General features: G+C 41.4%; 2 protein-coding genes across 6 annotated transcripts; one reads left to right on the top strand and one right to left on the bottom strand.

Annotated features, from left to right (window-relative positions):
- Nucleotides 1–35: 35 nt before the first annotated feature.
- On the top strand, nucleotides 36–12,910 carry LOC122975186 (PARP1 binding protein). Of its 2 annotated transcripts, none has more exons than XM_044343466.1 (11): nucleotides 36–141; nucleotides 560–716; nucleotides 1,484–1,717; nucleotides 1,844–1,948; nucleotides 2,529–2,699; nucleotides 2,846–3,000; nucleotides 6,051–6,234; nucleotides 6,398–6,579; nucleotides 8,250–8,331; nucleotides 11,040–11,274; nucleotides 11,916–12,910. In XM_044343466.1, the coding sequence occupies exons 2-11, from the start codon at nucleotides 567–569 to the stop codon at nucleotides 12,236–12,238; spliced, it is 1,821 nt and encodes a 606-aa protein (XP_044199401.1). In that variant the 5' UTR covers nucleotides 36–141; nucleotides 560–566; the 3' UTR covers nucleotides 12,239–12,910. The 2 variants fall into 2 exon arrangements, with proteins under 2 accessions (XP_044199401.1, XP_044199400.1); XM_044343465.1 differs by lacking the exon at nucleotides 36–141 and adding an exon at nucleotides 360–440.
- A 75-nt stretch (nucleotides 12,911–12,985) lies between these two features.
- On the bottom strand, nucleotides 12,986–18,117 carry pmch (pro-melanin-concentrating hormone). 4 transcript variants are annotated; one of them, XM_044343474.1, is made up of 4 exons: nucleotides 17,537–18,117; nucleotides 15,338–15,552; nucleotides 13,222–13,363; nucleotides 12,986–13,080 (listed from the first exon to the last, which is right to left on the bottom strand). In XM_044343474.1, the coding sequence occupies exons 2-4, from the start codon at nucleotides 15,509–15,511 to the stop codon at nucleotides 13,031–13,033; spliced, it is 366 nt and encodes a 121-aa protein (XP_044199409.1). In that variant the 5' UTR covers nucleotides 15,512–15,552; nucleotides 17,537–18,117; the 3' UTR covers nucleotides 12,986–13,030. The 4 variants fall into 4 exon arrangements, with proteins under 4 accessions (XP_044199409.1, XP_044199408.1, XP_044199407.1 ...); XM_044343473.1 differs by lacking the exon at nucleotides 17,537–18,117 and adding an exon at nucleotides 17,123–17,517; XM_044343472.1 differs by lacking the exon at nucleotides 17,537–18,117 and adding an exon at nucleotides 15,648–16,944.
- Nucleotides 18,118–20,221: the final 2,104 nt, after the last annotated feature.

Below are 20,221 nucleotides of genomic sequence, written 5' to 3' on the forward strand. Positions count from 1 at the left end.
TTTATGGACGGCTCCCACTGTTATCTATTACAAACTGATTGGTCGAGAGGCGGTTAACGTCACTGGCAATTTAAAAATTCAAAACAGCTGCTTTTTGTCGTGGACGTGTGTTGTCGTTGGAGTCGACTACAACATTTAGAGGTTTGAATCGTTTAATCGACATTGTTTGTGATTTATTGCATCCATACACTTAGAAAACTCTTATATTTATGCATGTAGTCGGGGGTGAAATAAAAACACGCTGATATATGTTGTTTTGAATAAATTAACGTTACATGTGCCACCCACGCCAACGAGCCTCTTACCAAGAAAAGTAGAAATCTTTGCACCCCAGTCACTGATTACTTTTATATATATACTTTGATGTTACCTCACTTTATTCTGCCCCTTCAAAGTTATTTTTTTGTAGTCATTCTTTGCCTTTTGCTGGATGCACTCAAGTAAAAGAGAAACCTACTCTAGATTTTAATGATTTCACATGTTTATCTTTGTTTTAAGTCTAATAATCCACGTGTTGCACAAGTTTTGACTGAGTTTTTTTTTTTTGGTGCTGTTCTAGGGGAGCAATGGAGACTTCAGGAGACTGTCTAAAGCAGATGGTGAAAACCTTCAGGAGAGAGTGCCACAGGATTTTACAGTCTGAGAGGACCACCATTCATGGAGCTGATAGCATGCTGATGGTGCTGCAGCTGGCCATGGCAGAAGTAAATAAACAGGTAACTGTTCAATTCAGTTCAAAATACTTTACTCGTCCCTCCAGTTTGCAGAAACAAATACACACAATTCATTCACACCCACAAAACAATCTGCAAATACAACAATGAGAATGTAAGAAAAAGAGAGAAATGCACAAAGATTAATGGCGATGACCAATCCCTAGTTGACCAATAATATCCAACACCATGAGGCCCCATTATATCAAAAAATGCATTTATTAATCTACACACAGGGTTAACTGACCATTTCTTGTACTGTGACTTTTCACAAGTCCAATGGCTTCTGGAATAAAGCCAAACTTTCTGCTTGTTTCACATAAAGGAAATCCAGGACATGTGTGGGGTCATTTATAATCTAAATTTTGAAGACTTGTTCAGTATGAACCTCTGCAAGATATTTGTTTTGCTAATAATTTTAGAGCTGAGGTCTTTTGAGAAAAGGATGTAAACCAGCAAATAAATGAGAAAGTAAAAATATTTTCAATGAAAGAGGAATAAAACAGTGTCAATATGCTCTTGTGATCTTGCTGAAAGTCATCCGCCCAGGGCGTACTAGCCCAATCCACATCATCATCATTTCAATTGAACCATCAGGCTGACTGTCATCACGTCTATAACTGATGACATTACCACAGATTTCCGGCTGAGACCGCTCATGGCCCATTTTTGGACTGCAGGAGAAGGTCTCTCTGCTTTTGAACTGATTGGTTCCAGGCCGTCGGTAATTATGGCTGCTGCTTTCACTGTTTTCTCTCTTCCTGTGACAGCAAAGCGGAGAGTTCAAAGTGGCTCTGAGTGATGTCCTGATGGCCTGGAAACACTTACTGTTACACAAACTTCACCTGCCACCCCCCAACTTTGCACGCTTGGAGAACTATGATCTCATCTTGGAAGCATACGAATCCTTCCTGAAGCGCTCCAACACTGTGGACCTGGTTGATATCCTCTCCATGTATAAACAGCTGAGAGTGGACTCAGACCCAGACGAGCCTGTGAGCCCGGTGAGTAGGAGCTGGTTGAAATCAGTCTGATGATGTCGATTGTGGTCGATCAGATTGGCTACCGAGTTAGAGATAAGGCCGATTAATTTATCTCTCTGATTATGTTTTTCTTATTCTTTTGCCAAGATCCAGCTGTTTGAATTCCTATCAGGCAACACGGAGGTCTTAGAGGTGCTTGACCTCTCAATCCCGTCAACACCGTCTAGTAAAGATAGGCCCTGCCGCTCACAGGTACTGCTTACACTCTTTCATGCACTAATAAAAGGTGCAACATGTACATAAATGGCCATGAGAAACTCCCTCTCTCGCCCTCTTTCCTCATATAAAAGTTTTTGTTGTAATATAAAATGCATTTTCTCCCGCTGGCAATAATCCATGCATTTACTTCTCCAGAATTCAGCGTACTTAATTCCTGTCTGGAATCCATCCTGCTCTTATTGACAGGAACTCTAGATCATATCACTTGGATTTAAGAGTGCAATGTGAATTCAATTACTGGGCAGATGTTTAAAACACAACACAATGTGTGGCTGGCCAAGAGCTTCTGTAACAGTCTCTTTTCTGCACTTTTCTCTGTCACTTGCAAATTTATGAGTTTTTAGTGGAGGCTTGCTTCTGCTACACTACCAGCTAGGGGTGACGTAATTTTTTTGGAGTTTAATATGAGCTGTCAGCTGCTGTTACTCAGGCAGTAAAGCTACTGTCCCTTTTTCGTAGTTGATAAACACAACCTGGCATCAAGCCAAAGGTTTTGTTTTCAAGGCGGGTTTCTAACCTCCAAATGATCGTGTATTCTGTCTATTATCAATAGGTGAAAATGGCAGTGAGAAGGGTTTTCTGCTCCTATCTGACTTTGCTCGTGAACGCCAAGAACGACATGGCCTTGGCGCTTACCCTTGATGTCCCCAGTCGCGCGCTCGGACGACAGACATTTACCGACATAAAGCACGCCGCACATAACAACAACACTTCCTTCTTCTTGGTAAGAAACATCCACACTCTGCATGCACTTATACTTTAGTGGTGATGTATTCGCTCTTTACATAACGAGAAAACCAAAACTCTGACTTTTAAAATTGGAGTAATCCTCTCTGGTGCAACATTTGGGGCTCTTTCCCGCATTTGCAGGCTGTGACATCTTTCGTGAGGGCCATCCAGCTTGGAGGAAAGGGCTACGCTCCAGCTCAGTCTGACCCACTGAGGAAACATGTCAAAGGCCTGTCTGACTTTGTCCAGTTTCTAGACAACCTGGAGGAAATACTGGGGGAGATTCCTGACCCAAGGTACACAATACAGCATAATCCAGGCTTCCACTCGCTCCCTGTCTTTCTGTTGCTTTTGAGGTAATGCCTCCCTTCTTGCGACAGGATCAGCTGTAAAAGTTGGGAGGCATGAAGGTGCTTCATTCAGAACTGAGCTGTTAATTCCCGAAAGATTCCAGTTCAGTTTTGAATTCGAGTAAAAGTGTCAGAGTTGCAAGTCAAATCTTAGACAAAAGGAGAAGAACTGAATGATTCAAAACTCAAGAAGTATACACATGACTCATCTTTTACTGTACAATATATATTTTCATGTTTCATAGATTTAAAAGCCATTATAAATTAAGGGAATAGATTTTTAAGAAATACACTGTCTTGCCAAGAGTTAGATGAGAAGATTGATACAACTTTCATTTGTCTGCTAAGAATGAAACTACAGCAGCAGCAGATTAGCTTAGCATAAAGACAGGAAGTAGGGAGCTGGCTTGGCGTTGTCCAAAGTTTAAAAAAATGTTCCTACCAGCAATTCTAAATTTAACTAATTAACACGTCATATCTTGTTTGTCAGAAACAGGCTAGCGGTTTTCTCCGCTTCCAGTCTTTATGCTAAGCTAAACTATGCTAATCCTCTGCTGGCTTTAGCTTCATATTTACCATACAGACACAAAGGTAAGGTAAAATTTCCCTGATGCCAGTCTCCAAAATGTTAAACTATTCCTTTAAGTACTGAAGCTTTTAATTATTGTCATTAATTTTCCCCCAAAATGTCCGAAAATATATTAATAAGATCCTAACGGACTCTAAAAGCACCCGCTCTGATTGAAATTATTGCTGGTGGGTTCATAGTAGTACTGTTACCTTTTTCTCGGTATAACTTGGACGTACTTTGTTGGTGGCCCCAAACCTACTTTGTAATCTAATATCACATCTGAGCTCCAGAGCAGATTAGACAGCACATTTGGACGGCCACAGGGCATGGAGACTTCTAGGAACTCATCAGGACGGGTTTGCTCTGGTGACGCGATGCCTCGTGCCAAAGCAGGAGACCATCAAGCCATTTAGAGCTGTTGCAATATTTCTGTCTGTGGTCCAGTTAAAATCACTTACAGTTTCAATAAGTATCTGAAAGTAACCGAACTGAGATTACAGTATTGTGGTGGTTTATGATGGTCTTAAGTGGTTTTGTTGTGTAATTATCTTCATTTATGGCTAAATATCAATTTAAACATGTCAAGATCAGGTTGATTGGAGTCTTTACACGTTCTGAAACATCTTCTTGATCACTGTCATTCTTTTTCCCTGTTTTTTTTCTCATATTCTTAAATCAACGATAAATCACTTAGTTTGAAGTAGATAATCCTAAACATTCTAGGACCGACAATATGATGACATTTCCATCTCAAATAATGCATCATGAAAAACGCTGTACTTAATTTATTGTAGTCTTTTACTCATATAAACATACTCCCTTCTCCGGAGAAATCACCCTGAGCCGAAGATGGGAATACACAGATTCCAAGAAAAGTCGAGCACGCTTCGGTATCTGGCAGCGACTGAAGTCAAATACAATGAAACTCGTAATTTATTATTGAATGGAATTTGCTTCACTTCTTCTTGCAATTCAAATTCAGGTTAAATAATTCAGTTTCCTCTCTCTCTCTGATGTGGCCCATTCAATTTTCATGAATTCTGATTAAATTCAGAAAGCTGAACTGATACCGGTTGGCATATTTGCAGCCGTGGGCACTGAAATCACACCTGTGATCATAAAATCCACCTGTCCCACTGCGGCTTATTATTTCCCTTCAAAACCCTGTAATGACTCCCCTCTTCTAAACTTCTTCTCGTGATAACATTTGAATTGCTAAAGCATGTTCATCTTCGCTACATCAAAGCCTGTCTGTGTTAAATAACTTGTTCCCTGTCTGGTGCGCTTACTTTGATGAATTATCATCAAATCTCGAGCCCCACAGATCATTCTCCATACCATTACAGATTATTTTGGACGATGAAGCCTCTGGCACCACAACAGAAGTGGTTATCAGAAATGATTTAGCCATTCAATCATGTGAGGGGTCGAGCTCAAGAGGTGAAGCCGTTGAAGGCACCCTTTGTAGCAGTCCCAGTAGCGACTATAGCTTCACTCAGTCCGAGCCATAACAACACATTGTGATGTTTGTGTAGTAGTGGATTGGATTCTCTCTGCTCTTCTGAGAGTTCTCAGTTCATGCAGGCTGATGAGACACTGATGAACTGGGCCAACACGTGTCTTTCAACAGTCTGTGCCTTTACGCTCTCAGCGGAGTACTGTATTTCCTCATACAAACACCTTCTATGGAGAGTTCAGGGCCCCTTGTTCAGTGAACATCTGTTTTCCCAAATGATTCTGTTACTGAGCCCTGATCCCTCACATCAGAGCTGGGTCAGGGTTAGACCACCGCCTCTCCACCTTACTGCAATCTTTTTCTAACATGCTTTAGTGCACTTGCCTGTTAGAAATGTACAGAAGTGATATGTTGCTATGATTTTTGGACACGCAGTGCAAACAACGTGTGGACAAAAATCCCCCAAAACTATAAAGAGGAAAATCCTGGAGTTTCTCCGCTGACAGTCCATCGGTGAGCGCAGTGACAGTGCCCAGGGTGACTTTAACAGGGATTTGGAGCATATTTTCTGCTTCATAACTGTTAACATTGGCAAAGCTGAGTTACAGTGAAATAAAGCTGAACTGGATGTTAACACCGAAACAATTACTCTGAGCCCTTAAAGTCAGTGTCCAATTAATTGAAAGTGAAGCTGCAGTATATCTTTTGATGACATTCAGAGTAAGGCCCTGGCTTTTCTGGGTTTTCAGTTTTAGGAGAGAGTTATTCATGTTGGCAAATATTGGCTGAACTCTTGAACACTATTAATTCCATCCAGATGAAAACCTGCGCGTGTGTGTGTGAATGTGTGTGTGTGTGTGTGTTCAGCAGAATAAAGACCTTTTTTCCAAAAAAGTTTTCCTCTACCTACAGCACAATACAGCTCTCCCAGCAGATGTCATTGTGACTGTCACTGTGTTTAAATCTCAGTGTGTGCGGAGCCAGGCTGGTGACCGCCATAAGGACAGCGCTGGTGAAGGGACGCAGCAGTGGCGATGCAGTGTACGCTGCGGCTGAAGAGACTGCAAAGGAGCTGAAGGAGAGGATCTGCCAACTACACCAGATCCAGGAACAGACTGCTAATGCAGGCAGGACGGGGATTAGCCCTGCCAGGGTAATGTATAACCTCCGCTCTCCAGCCAGTGAGCTACAGTTTTGGCTTTTGCACCTCTCCTGAAATCTATACGTTCATGCAGACGCCACTTCATCTTCTTTGATTTTCAGCTGTGTGAGCTGACAGTGCACTAACCCGAAGTTGTGGTGTTGTTCCTCTCCAGCCAAAGGCTTACGCAGTGAATCACTCCACTGCATACGGAGGTCGGGACACCGTCAAGGTGCTGATGGCGCTGCTGGATGAAGAAGCCTTGACTCCTCCGTGTAAGAACAAGGCAGACCTGCTGTCTGAGGACCAGCCCGTCCTCAGTGGAGCTGAGGGGACCTGCGTCCTCATGTTGTTCAGGTTGGCACAGTTGGTCATACAGGATAAACTGGGGTTTGACTTGAATGACCTTTGTATTTCTAATATGTCAGTATGTTTTATTTGAGGCTCACAGTGATATTTTATCAAGATTTTTAGCCACACTAGCATGGTCCCACTTTGGGTTCAGACTGAAATATCTCAACAACTATTGGACAGATTTAGATCAAACTCTATACAGACATTCATGATCCCCAACGAATGAACCCCACTGACTCAGGAGATCACAACTTTTCCTGTAGCGCCACCAGCAGGTCAAAGTTTTCACTTATCCAATGAAATATTTCAATATCAACTGGATGGATTGCCGCAAAATCTTGAACAGACATTCATGGTTTTCAGGTGATGAATCCTAATTACTGTGGTGATCCTCTGACTTTTTATCTGGCGTCACACTTGTGGATCTGAGTGAAATAACTGTTAAACATGGTACAAACATTCACGTCTCCCTCAGAATTAATTGTAACTTTGGTAATCCTCTAACATTTCTTTTAACATCAGATTAAACTTTTAATTTGTCCAATACGTATGACCGAATCCTTACAAAACTAAACATCTTCAGCTGTAGTTTGTATTTAGTGCTAAATAGCAAATGTTAGCATGCTAATGTGCTAAGCAAGGCATTAGCATTAAATGACAAGCGATTGGCATTTATCAAGCACAAATGCCAAATATTTGCTAGTTCCAGCTCCTCCAATGTAAATTCATCATCTTTGGGTTTTCGACTAAGTAAAATATGCTATTTGAAGATGTCACTTTAAGATTTAGGAAACTGGGATGGGCATTTTTCCATACTTTGTTGACATTTTTCACTATTTTCTACTACTCGATTAATACGTAAAATGATTGACAAATTGTTCTCTAATAAAAATGTCCATTAGTTAGCTCTATGCAATGATTTAGCACATCCGCAACGTCATTCTACTGTAAATTTCTCAACATTAGACATTAACAAGCATGTGCTACCTGTACCTCCTAAATCACAATATATTAGGAAACGCATGCAGAGAGGAAACAATATTGTTTTTACCACTACCTTGTGTGCTGCACTATAATTTTGCAGCATTGTACTATCTTTATAACATAGGGCCTTAAGCTAAATGTGGTGGTGCATCCTGTCAGGGTCAAACGTAACATTTGAAAAGTTATGGTTAGTATTTTATATTGAAATAGTCATCACTAGAGAGCTTTGTATTAGACTTGACCATTTTCATGACCACAAGGATTCAGTCAGAGTGGGAAAGCCCCTGAAACATCTATTAGACCAACACAGGACACTACAACTCTCCACTGAAACCATACAGAGGAAACTCCTCCCACACCACACTGGAATAATTTCTCTGGTCAAACATCTGAAATAAAGATAATATTATAAAAAGAATAGCTACTGGCTGTGGTTGGGGGGAACCTACATTATTGTCGGAGGTGGATGACATTGGATGGCCGGTATCCAATTTGTTGCAAAAAGCCAACATCGGCTCAGTCTAGTGAAAACATCTCCCACATGTTGAAAATATGAAGCTGCAATAAAGAGAGAGCAGTGTTTGAGAAAAAGTGGGCAGATTTCTTGGTGAGTGTGACCATGTAACCTTCTAGCTTTTTATAATTTATAAACCTCTTGTCTTTGCCTCTCATTGTGGCTCGCCTCTCAGATCCCCTGAAGTGTCTACTGGATGTTCTCCAGAACCCCTAAGGAACCGAGTCCAGAGCCGGCTAGACCTGCTCAAACCCAAGGTAACATTTATTTGCTTAGCTGAAGCTCACATCTTAACTGACTTCCACCGTTCCCGTTTGCACAGCTGTGTTTTAGCTCTTAGTGTTGGTTTGAGGGTGCTGTTTAAATCCATGGCATAAAACTACTTATTCATGGGGGATTCAAACCATTAACCAATCCTGATGATAAGTTATCCTATTGTCAGGGCTCAGGTCCATTTGCTTACAGTGCACAATGTAGCATACTGTATATCTGATATCAATATCTCTTTCCTTCCTTCCTGGCTCAGCTGTTTTGTCACTTTACTTTGCTGTTTTTTGGGGTCAGAATAAGACAATCGGACTGATTTTTGGCAGATTCTCCTTCTGTTGCATGTTCATTTTTGAATAGTTTGAGTATACACTTGACTGTTTGTGTGCTACAAGGATTATTTCATCAGACTCTTGCAGGTATCATAACATACTCTCCACAACTGCTGAGTCACCCTTAAAAATACTGACGAAACCAGCTTTAGATTTTAAGGTTGGACCACTTTTAACATGAAGTAGCTCCACTGTGTGAACTCCTTGTGAAACATGTATGCTAAACACATTTTGTGAAATGGCTCCTTTATTTGATTGCGCTAGCAGATGTCATTTTAGCTCCCCACAATCTGGCTGCCTTCCTGTTTGAGTGCGCTGTAATGGTCCCTGGGCAGCTCACCGCTTCCTGAACTCGGTGAGCGGAAGCTTTCTGCATCAATTTCACTTTGAAGATGCCATATCAGTCGCGTAACTCGACTAGCAAGGGAAACTTGAAAGGTTATTGTTTCCTGTTGTCTGCTGAATGACTTTATCCCAGACCTCTCCAGCAGTTTCATCATGCACTGACGTCAACTGGCACACACAGAAATGGACAGATTTAGTTTCTGCTTTTGGGACAGTTCCAAATCTTTTCCTCAGTGCCACAGATGATCCAAACAGCACTGAAAAAAAAAAAACTTTTACTAAAACTCTCAGTGCCAGTTTAGTGTTGCTCCTCTGACGTTATCAACCTTTGATTATATGATAATACTTTATACATTTATTTCAGAATGACTCCATCATTCTCTGATGATAATAATAGTAATGGCACACCTGTTACCCGTTCTCTCTTCAATCACCTGCGTATGAGAACACAAAATCAGAGAAATTGCTTGCACCTGCTTTTGGAAGTATTATCAGGAATGTCTTGGTCAGGTGTCTCCAGCGTCGGGTCAGGCAGTGTGCAGGGGTTATTTGAGGACAGCTTTCCTCAGAGGAATGAGGGCCGTCTGACCACACGGTGCCACGTTGGGCTCCCACCTGTTGTAATTGGATTAGATGTTCCCCGTCAGTCATAGTTTGGCCGTGTTCACTCTTCCATCCCCTCCCATTGTTTCTGGGGCGTTTCAGATATGTTTTATTAGCATGCAACCAGGGCAGCATACATTTTTAGCTCCATTATTGAAGTGTGCCTCGATCTTAGGTTTACTGTTGTTTTAGGTGCTCCTTTAAGAAGTTCTTTTGAAAAAGCACAAAGGCTTTGATCCCTTTGTGCTTTATGGACCCACCCAGCTTTGCTCGTTGTATTTTTTCCCTCAGATTTCTCCTCCCTACTGTGGCCCACTGGCCTGAAGGGTGAAATCCTTGGATTGTGATAATCCCAAGCAGGCGTAGATCAAACAGTGGATGAAAGCTGTGGATCTGTGTGCCCCAGGGCCTGGATTGAAGTCTTCAGTATCATTCACTTTGTTACAACTATCCACTCTGTCCAAAAAGGCTTTTTGATGAGGTGTTACGCCGCTGCCTTAGACATTTTGACTGTGATAAGATTGAAGACTGTTTCTACACCTAGGCTTAGAGGTGTACATTTGGGTTGATGTATTAGGTGTAAACCTGTAGCAATGACTAAGGCAATAAATAGTCAAATTGTCATAACTAAGAGGGAAACTTAGCTTATTACAGCAGAAGAGATTGATGTGCAAAACACTGTAACATGTCTTTCTCTTTACTTTATAGCCACATTAGCAGGAAGGTTCAAGGAATGTCTGTTGATCAGCTGGTCTACCACTTTGATCCAGGCTGAAATATCTCAATAACTATTCGACGGTTTGCCATTACGTTTGGCACAGACTTTCATGGTCTCCAGACGACAAATACTAATGACTTCCTGACTTTCCCTCTAGCGCCACCATGAGGTTGACATTTGTGGTTTTGAGTAAAATGTCTCAACAGCAATTGGATTAATTCTCATAAAATTTGGCACAGGCGTTCATGTTCCCCTGGATGGATGGATTGTAATAACTTTGGTGATGCCTTACTTTAATTTGAGCACCTTCAGACTCAGCTGTACTTTGTGTTGAGTGCTAATAAACAAATGTTAGCGTTCTAAAACGCTAAAGTAAGCTGTAACCATGGTTAACATCATACCTGCTAAACATCAACATGTCATTGTGAGCATGACATTTTAGCTCAAAGCACCACTGTGCAAGCATGGCTGTGAATCAAATGTCATTTGGCACTCCCTTCTCTTTTCTTGAGAACTTGAAAACATGCAGGAGTGGGAAAGTACTTCTTGAAATTGTAATTAGTGAAGGGGGTTTTGGTTCAAAAGTCCGAAGTAAAAGCCAAAAAGCTTGGCCACCTGCCTCGAGTCACTGATACTCAACAACCGTGTCAACATGTTATATCAACTGTATTAAAGATTTTTTTTTTCCCGTTTATTTCAGGCTAGAGACCGAGTCATCCGATCCCAGTTCGCCTGCACATACAAAGATGAAGAGCTGCCACTCAACCGTGTGCTGGAGTTCCCCAGCAGCAGCCAGGTCCCTACCTGTGTGCACCCAGCACCCAAACCCAAAACCACCGCAGGTGTGGAGGAGCAGCAGCAGGAGGAGGAGGAGGAGGAGGAGGAGGAGGAGGACACAACCACAGTTACAAATTCATTTTCAACAAATAATACAGGTACTTTATGTACTTCACTGTATGCTGAGAACAGCTCAAAATGTTATCATAAGCCGTGCAGTGTTTTTTTTTTCTGCTGGGATAGATTTCTGTTTCCTCTGACGCCACACAGCTGGACTGAGGCCCAGGCACACCTTCTCAGCTCCAGCCTTGAACCCTTCCCAGTCCCAGCCCTGGGACTGGTACTTACCATCAGCCATTAAATGAATCCCCATTCTATAAAACCTGCTCACCCCCACATCTGTAGTAAAAACCAAAAAGCACACACACTCACACAGACTTTTTGCCCATTTCCCCTTCTGTCTTTTGTTTTGTGGGAATTCAGGCTCTGCTCCATCAGGTTACATGACAAATGTTCAATTTCAGTTTCGCAGAATAAACACACAGTCTGCTCAAACTAGGAACTAACGTCAGCAGTTTCATCACAACTTTTTCCTGTTATTTATTTTTTTTAAAGGGCCAAGATGGCGGCCGTGTTGCTCACCCCCGTACAAGCACTGCTTCTGTCTCGCACTTCTGTCTGCATTATGTGTTAAAAATACATTTAATTTAATAAATTATTTATTGATTGATTGATTTTTTTTTTTTTTTTTTTCTACCTGGTTGTCACACTTCCTTATGCTTTGTTCCAATCTTTTCAGCCAAAGCAACCTCTGAATGTCCAAGAAAGGAGCCGAGCAGCGCAAAGCAAGCGGCTGCTCTCGGGGCAAGAAGTGGAAATGCCCATAACAGAGGTGCAGGCTCGGGCAACAGAAAGAAAAATGGCGGTCAGACGCAGAGCAAGGGCAACAAGAGGAAGAAGGCGGATTCTGACCAACATGAAGGATCAGAAAACGAGCCTCCAGGGAAGAAACTGCCCACTAGTGTCCCGAGTAAAATGCCTGCAAAGAACGTCAGCAAGGCTTCGAGTAAGAAGAAGCTGATAGCTGGACAGGGAAAGCTAACCAGCTTTTTCCGAGTTTGATCGTTAGTACTGCTTTCATGACGGTTTATGGACTTCCTGTCAAAGCAGCTGTTTTCTCCCAGTGACAACAATGATGTGTATATAGTATGTAAATGTTCCAATTAGAGCTGCAACTTGTATTTTTTTTTAATTATTTTTATTTTCAGTTCATCAGTTGACTGTTAAGCAACCGAATCGTGGAAAGTGGCCAAAAAATAATATTTCCCAAACTGTTGAACTGCTCCTTTTTAATAATGTGGTCTATAAAATGTCAGAGGATGTTGAGAAATCTCTTTCAAAAATTCCCAGATCCCCATGTGATATCTTCAAATCAATTATTTTGTCCAACCAACCTAAATATATCCAAAATACCAGGAAAAAGGGGCGAAGCTGCTTCTTTCACATGTGATAGGCGGGAACCAGCAAATGCTTGACATTTTTGCTTGAAACATGACGAACTGTTGCTGATTAATTTACTGTCTATTGACTAAGCGATTAATCATTTCCACCCCAGTTGGTATTTTTACGCATGTAGCATGTTGGGAAATGTGGTGCCAGTAAGCTTCATTTTACGCTTGAAATTGAATCTAATCACTAGTTGTATAGTTTATTTAACCTGTAAATTTCCACAGTATGATCAACTCTGTAAATATGATGCAGACTTCATTTTTAATAAACTTTTATTTAGTTTTACACACTTGTGTTTTTTTGTTTTTTTTTTCTACAAGGAATTTGCATTTCAGTGAAACACACATGAGGAAGAAATTTTTACAGAACATTTTGGAGGAAGGCAGCAGCACGGGGGGGAAACGTTTATGCTTCCCAGCAGGGTCGGTAGACTCTTCCTATCATACACCGCAGCACTAGAAAGAGATGGAGAGAATAAGGACAGTGAAATTAGACATTCGTTATGTATAATACACATGGGGAAAAATCTAAATTGGAAGCTTTTATTCAACACTTTCTTGACCTTAATGCAGAAACATGGAGTTGCAGGTACTCACTGTCGAGGTCAGTGTCTCTGCGGTCTGTTTTCAAACTGTACTCGGCAGGAGTGTGGCTCAAGCTTCGTTCCGTGATCAGAGGAAGGCTCCGAGGAAAGGCTGGGTTCAGTCCACGAGCACTGTGTCCCTTCAGCCTCATGTCCTGAAACACAGCATTGATCGGTGATTACATGTGACAGAATAAGACCACACATAAAGGCATACTACAGGATCTGAACTCTGGTTGCAAGCTGCTTTTTTTTTTAAAAGATGATCTTTTCTCTTGCAGCACAGGTGTTGGATCACCATGTTTAACAGCTGATCCAAGCCACACGAACCCCAAATGGAAGAAATGTGTTTCCTAGTTTTTTACTATATCACAGTGGCCCGTTTTCTTCCAGAGCCCGGGTTCACCCAGATGGCTTTGTTCTCAACATCATGGCTGCCTGTTCCCCATTACCGCAGAGATAACCACCATGTTCATGACACACAGGAGGCACAGCCGCCAGATAAACTCTTTACACATCTCAGCCAAACGTTTGAGGGAGAACAGATATATCATCATTCTTCCCACTGTAACTCCAATAAATCTTTATAGGCTTGTGATCATTTGACCTTTTCAGCTAACACTATTTCCCGGTTTTCCAACGCTGCTGTAAAATATTTTCATAGATGTGTATGAAATATTGACTTAACAGTAGACACGAGGACGGTGGCCAATTGAAAAGGGTCAAATGTTCAGTCACAGGATGGAGATAATGTGCTCCTTTGTTGTTTTGAACTATGGTTAGATGAGGTTGTTTATAGAAAGAAATCTCATACAATGAATAGTTATGACGCATGACTCTCTTTGGCAGAATAGTACAAGCTGAATGACTTGCATAAGGAGAATAGCCAGACATTTATTTGGGTTGAATAAACAATCGAATAATAACCGAAATAGCTGGTAAAATTGGATTCAATTAATTTGTACAAATCTAACAACTTTAAAGGAATAGTTCAACATTTTGGGAACTATATTTATTCGCTCTCTGGCGGAGAAGTAGATGAGAAGATCGACACTCTCATGTCTGTCTGTGAAATGCGTAGCTTAAGCCAGCAGCCAATTAGCTTAGCTTAGCATAAACACCAGAAAAGAGCAAATCATCGCTTTTACACTTTGGTTTTTTGTACGGATCAAACAAAGAGATTATAACATTTTAATGTCTTTTGTTGCCTGTTAACGTTTTGTTCCCAGACTTTGTGCTAAAGTAAGCCAAGCAGCTGTTGGCAGCGGCTTCATATTTAACTTACTTGGTTTCAATATAAAAGTAAGTATTGATCTTCTCATCTAACTCTCTGCCAGAAAACAAATAAGCGTATTTCCCACAATGTCAAATTATTGCTTTAAAAGATTGGTTCATGAAAATGACAACATATTTTCTTAGTTAACTATTGTGGCATCTCGCCATGCAGATAGTTTTGGCTTTGTTTTTCCAAGTTTTGAGATATCCATCTCTGAAATGTTTTACTTCTTTACCTATTATGTGAGCACTTTAATGCTTCCTGGCACGACTGAAGATTTCTCATTGACCCGTTTTTGCAATATAAATAATTATGTCCAGAGATACTTGTTTTGTTGTTGAAAGCTCCTTCTTTTAATGATTGTTATCGTGTAGAATAGGCAACTCAACTTGGCTACATAGTTGCCATTATGTTTTATAGATCATCAGTGCCAGTTTGGATGCCAGAATGGGCATCTGCCCGAAACAAACGTACATAAGTAAAGAACTTAATTTGAGTGCTGTCCTGGTTGTGATTTTGATTTTTGCTTATAATGATTCAACACCCTTTTACATATGCATGCTGATTTATAATTAGGCTCAAAGGCTCTTTTTCACAGATGGATTTCTCAAAATCTAGGCAAATAATACCAAAACTTTCTGCATGGCTAGATACCACCAGAGATAAGTCACTTTCTAATAATTAGCTCTTTATAAAAGGGTTATAAGTTGTAACTAATTGCTATATTCTTGGTAAATAAATTAAGAAACACTTCTGGTTTGTCAGGTTTGGCTTTGGATGCATGGCTAAAACATTCTCCTTCTAAGTGATATATAACCGACTCCTTAAACAGTGTTTGAAAAGTCACACTTACTGAGACAATGATGATTTTTGGGTTTCCATCGTCATCCCTGATGTTGCTGTCCAGCACGAGGCTTCGTCTGTACATGGGGGGAACCACAGCCTGCTCAGTCATGGGCCCGTCACCCAGTAATGAACCCAGGCCGTCTTGCTCTGTTTCGCCATCTTCTATTTTGCTTGCAGGCATGGCTACAGTAACCAAGTGGCTGCTCAGTTCAGAGAACAGCACTAGAGTAAACAGGACAGAGTAGATGGAGATCATGGTATCTACAGTATTAAGTTCTACACTACACAACTTTGACATAAAACTGGACCGTCCTCACCTAACGACTGTTGTGACTGAGCTCTCAGCCGTCTTATATATTCAGGGAGAGGGCATTTTGCTTGCAACTTCAAATTGTTAGATGTAAAAACCAATCACGTCTCCTACAGTGATGCATCTATCCTCAAGGCTGAAGGTCACAGGAAGTTTAAGGGTCACAGCAAAAGTGTCAGTGAGCTACATGATTTCATTAATAGATGTTCCCTTGTAAAGAAAAAGGTGAATGACTCTATTTTGTCTGCTTAGAGATGGGATGAATTCAAATGGATAAAGAGGGGAAACATGGTGGGCTGTAATTCCTTCCAATGGGGTCAAAAAAGCTCACAGGAGGTCAAAGGGCAGGGATTAATTATGTATCTCTTCCCTCAATATCCACATGCTAAATTGAACTCAGCAGGTGACGGGACAGGCCGAGTGCGCTGTGTGACAGATGCCTATTGAATTCTCATAGTGAGTCATTTTCTGTGAATGGCATCAGTGTGCTTCACGTGGCACAGGTCACGTAATAAAACATCCAAAGTCTAGCCACTGATGACACTAATGACGACACAGAAAATAACGATGAGCGATTTTAAAGGAATAGTTTAGATTCATGTTTGTCTGGAAAATGTAAGCCCATCAGCCCATGGATAAGACTGGAAACCAGACCGAAAATGGCGCCCGTTCAGTCCAATAAGAATTGCTCGGGTGGCGCATACACCAAAAAAAGTTTTCTAGGTTTGCTTCCGCGTCGTGCAGCCTACTGAATATGTGCAATGGTGTTTCCCTTGCTGGCCCCATCTGCGAGTTCCCGCTCAACCCATAGACTTTACATTGTGATGACGTCTCAGATTTTTAAATGGCTTTTCTCAGCTTGAGGAAAGTTCTTCAAGTATAAAACCTCCTGCAATACCGCGAGTGGCCACTGGGAAAAATTTGCTGCAAGTCTCAGTGGTGACGCCCTATCCAGGTCTTATAATACATCCACGCAGCAGCCAGTTAGCTTAGCATAGCATAAAGACTAGAAACAAGGGAAAACTTGTCAGCTAGCCTACCCAAAGTTAACAAAAAACACCTAGCAGTACCTCTAAATTAACATGTTATATCTTATTTGTAATTTACTGGAGTCTTGTCATCACCATGAGGGTCCAGACAACCACCTGAGATCCCTGGATATTACCGTGCTAAGCCAAGAAAAAGTGCAGCACATAATCCCCCGTAAGTGTTGTTTTTACACTCTGGTTTTTGTTTATAATATACAAATAAGATATAATGTTAATCAGTAAAAAATCAAAAGAGTAAAAGAGCCAGGCTAGCTGTTTCCCTCTGCTTTTGGTGTTTATGCTATGCTAAGCTAACCGCCTGCTGGCTGTAGCTTCATATTTACTGTATAGACATGACAGTGGTATCAATCTTCTTATCTAACTCTTGGCAAGAAAGCGAATAATAAGTAAAATATTAATTAATTAATCATTATTAGCAATTATTTAGTCATACAAATATCAGAAGACGGTTGTCCAGGAAGTAAGTAATGAAATATGTTGTGTTAATCAGTGAGCTTTAGAGGTACTGGTAGGTGGATTTTGGTAGAATGAGACAGGCTAGCTGTCTCCCCCTGCTTCCAGTCTTTATGCTAAGGTAAGCTTACCGCATGCTGGCTCTAGCTTCATATTTAGCAGATACAGTAGTGATATTAGAGTGAATAGGAGTATTTTCCAAAATGTTGAACTTTTCCTTTAAAGAATAATATAATATGCCACAGCTCTATGATCAAGGCCTTGGGATGTTTGATCGACAAGCACCCACAACCAAGATGGCAATCATCGGCTGATGATAAAAGGCAAGCAGAACCAAAGGGCTTTCATATTGACATAGCTCCTTGTAGGCTCCTTCTCAGCTCCGAAGGCTTACCTTATTAACATCACAGGAGCCGTAGCGCAGGGGATGGAGAAACGGTACATGAATAATATCTATTGAACCCAGCTGAAGTGATTTTACTTGGAGCGGTCAGCCTTTATTTTGTAAGTATTATTGTTGGAGGGTGAGGACTTCTACTGAAGGACTGAACTTGTCCACAGGGGCACGGCCGTTCCAGCAGAAGCACAACTGAACTTGTGAGCTTCGTGCTCTGTTGTTGTAACCTTTCTCGCTCTTTCTGATAATCTGTCTCTCCCTTTTCCCAAACTTCTCCTTTATCTCTGCAACAGCCAGTGTATGTAGAAAAGAGATTCTGAAAAGTTGCATTATTTTTCACTTATTGCACTAATATGGACAGTACATGCTCTGCAAATATGCGGTCCCACCACAACCAAAGCTTCTGGGCTCTATCAGCTTCCTTGGCACTTACTGAGAGGATCCAACGAACTCTGAGCTGTGGTGAAGGTCTTTATCTGGTAACTCTGACATTCATTTTTCCCTAGTCTAAATTTCTAAGAAATCATTACCATAATTCTCTAACAAAGAACATTAGCAAAAAAGCCAAGAGTCAAATAATCTTATGAGGACCAGATGTGATTCGGTGGTATCCATGAACATTATGTACTAAATCTTTATGTTTACTCAATGAAGTTTCCACAACACAGCTTGTCAAATTTTCAGCTGATGCCAGTAAAGTTTATTGAACTACTGACTGAGCTGTCACTGATTTACAGTTGGTCTTGTTTGTAAGCAGTCGTAATTGCCTCCAGGTCCTTTTCGGTCTCTGTGCATGTTTTAAATTTTGAACTTGAGGAAGCTGCAGAGTAGTTTTTTCATCAGCTCTGTAAGCTGCTTGCATCACCTGTCAGTTGCCGGTGCTGTATTTCAGTCACACCGCCTACATCTTTCTGCGTAAAGAGACCTCAGAAGTCAGGGCCCTATGACATCAGTAGCAGCATTGTTTTATAATCCTCGCGGGGCCAACACAATATTTCCTCGTCCTGTATTAACACGCTGCCTTTCATCACCAACACTCTTCTTCTAATAAAAAATAAAAAGACAGAAATAACAAACACAGAGTGTGTCGCAGCAGAGAGGATGCTCCAGTTCCAGGGAAATGTGATGCACTGATGCTCCATGCATGAGTGTGTGTATCCCCGTATGTGTGCAGCAGGGACTCGAGTTGTGCCAGAGGCCGGCGTGCTGCATTCAGCAGAGATGCGGGTGCAAAAGGGGGGACCGCATTTGGGCAGGATTCTTTGGTTGCCCAGAGAACAGACCATGGTTTCCTGGAACAATGCAGCTGATGAGAGTCTCTCCAAGGAAAATAAGGCTCTGACATCATGGGTTCTTAAAGCACACAGCTGAGCCAACACTCTCTCCTGCTATAATCAAGCCTCAGTGAATTTCCACTGTCGACTGAAATTGAGAAAGAGGGAGAATCTCCTCCAATGGTTTAGACACTTTTTTTTCACATTCTTTAATCTAACTGCTAATATTCCCATTGTAGCATGAGGCTCAACAGTGCACTTGCTGGACCCTTGTGCCTCTATTTCCTTTTACATCTGGCCTTGGCTCAGGATAACAATAAAATGTGACACCAGACTACTTGTAAATTTGTCATGATCAACTCATCGTTGGCCAGGAATGGATCTTTCGCCGTATTATATGAAAATATTCGGGATTAGAGACAAAGGTTAAACACAGCAAAGTGAAATCCTGTGTGTCCTATTGGGGGAAAAAAATGAATGGTTGAAGACTGATGAAGCCTTACAACCACTTTTCCTGTAAAACAAGCAGTAGAATAAGTAGTAAAATTGGTGAGAGTAGTAAAACAGACCACAAGGTCATTCAAAAGACAATTGTGTGCTTAAGATGAGGAGTTGAAGAGTGTGGAGAGATTGTATTTCAGGGCTTAGTCCAAAATGTGTGTCCTTAGATGCACTGAATCCTGAGTACACGCAGATCAATGGGAACAGATTGAGTTCTTTCCAGAACCATCCTGGTTCTTGAGGTTATTCAAACATCTTTGTGTTCCACTCTCTTACTCACCATGAAATCCAAAATTAGCACGTTAGAGGATAAACAGAGCGTTTTTAAGATATCCTGAGCTTTGCATTTTGTAGTAATTACAACAGGATGATACTGTATATCCGTATCTTGGCTTATTTGTTATGGCTTGGTTACCTGCCACTGCCCAAGCCTCTCTGCACACAATTTCTCTCTGATTTATTTGAACTCTAAATCTTGCAAGCTTGCAGACTGCAATTGGACCATTAGGGTGAGATAATTGATTCTGTATTAGTCATTGAGAGGGATGAAATAACATCCAGGATGGCCGGGATGATCGAGACCTTGCCAACCTCCCTGCTGCTACACATTTTGATCTCTGCCATCTGCTGAGCGCCGGCCAGAGCACCCGCCAATTCATCAGGGTTTGATTGTTGCCCTATATACATCCGTTTTAAAAAGTGCTGACAGTGAGTGAGAGCTCGGCGCTGTCACTGCGAGCATCCTCCAAAGAGCTGAACACGCAGCTCTGGCCTCAGGGAGCACCACGCCCCGCTCTGTTTGCTTTGGCAGACCCTGCCGCCTCGTAGGAAGTATCACTTTGTCATTCAGCACACTCACAGTACACTCAGTTTCATCCTGCATGGTGCACAAAGCCTCAGCTTGAGT

The sequence above is a fragment of the Thunnus albacares genome, chromosome 23 (genome assembly GCF_914725855.1).
Source record: "Thunnus albacares chromosome 23, fThuAlb1.1, whole genome shotgun sequence".
NCBI lineage: Eukaryota > Metazoa > Chordata > Actinopteri > Scombriformes > Scombridae > Thunnus > Thunnus albacares.

Excerpts from the sequence above, each read along its gene's own strand:
- LOC122975186 (XM_044343465.1), top strand. The coding sequence starts at position 364 with ATGTTACCTCACTTTATTCTGCCCCTTCAAAGTTATTTTTTTGTAGTC. Across the intron at positions 1,718-1,843 it reads CAGACGAGCCTGTGAGCCCG|ATCCAGCTGTTTGAATTCCT; the intron begins GTGAGTAGGAGC and ends TCTTTTGCCAAG. Across the intron at positions 3,001-6,050 it reads GGGGAGATTCCTGACCCAAG|TGTGTGCGGAGCCAGGCTGG; the intron begins GTACACAATACA and ends TTTAAATCTCAG.
- pmch (XM_044343471.1), bottom strand. The coding sequence starts at position 15,628 with ATGTCAAAGTTGTGTAGTGTAGAACTTAATACTGTAGATACCATGATC. Across the intron at positions 13,364-15,337 it reads CAAAAATCATCATTGTCTCA|GACATGAGGCTGAAGGGACA; the intron begins GTAAGTGTGACT and ends GCTGTGTTTCAG. Across the intron at positions 13,081-13,221 it reads CAGAGACACTGACCTCGACA|TGCTGCGGTGTATGATAGGA; the intron begins GTGAGTACCTGC and ends ATCTCTTTCTAG.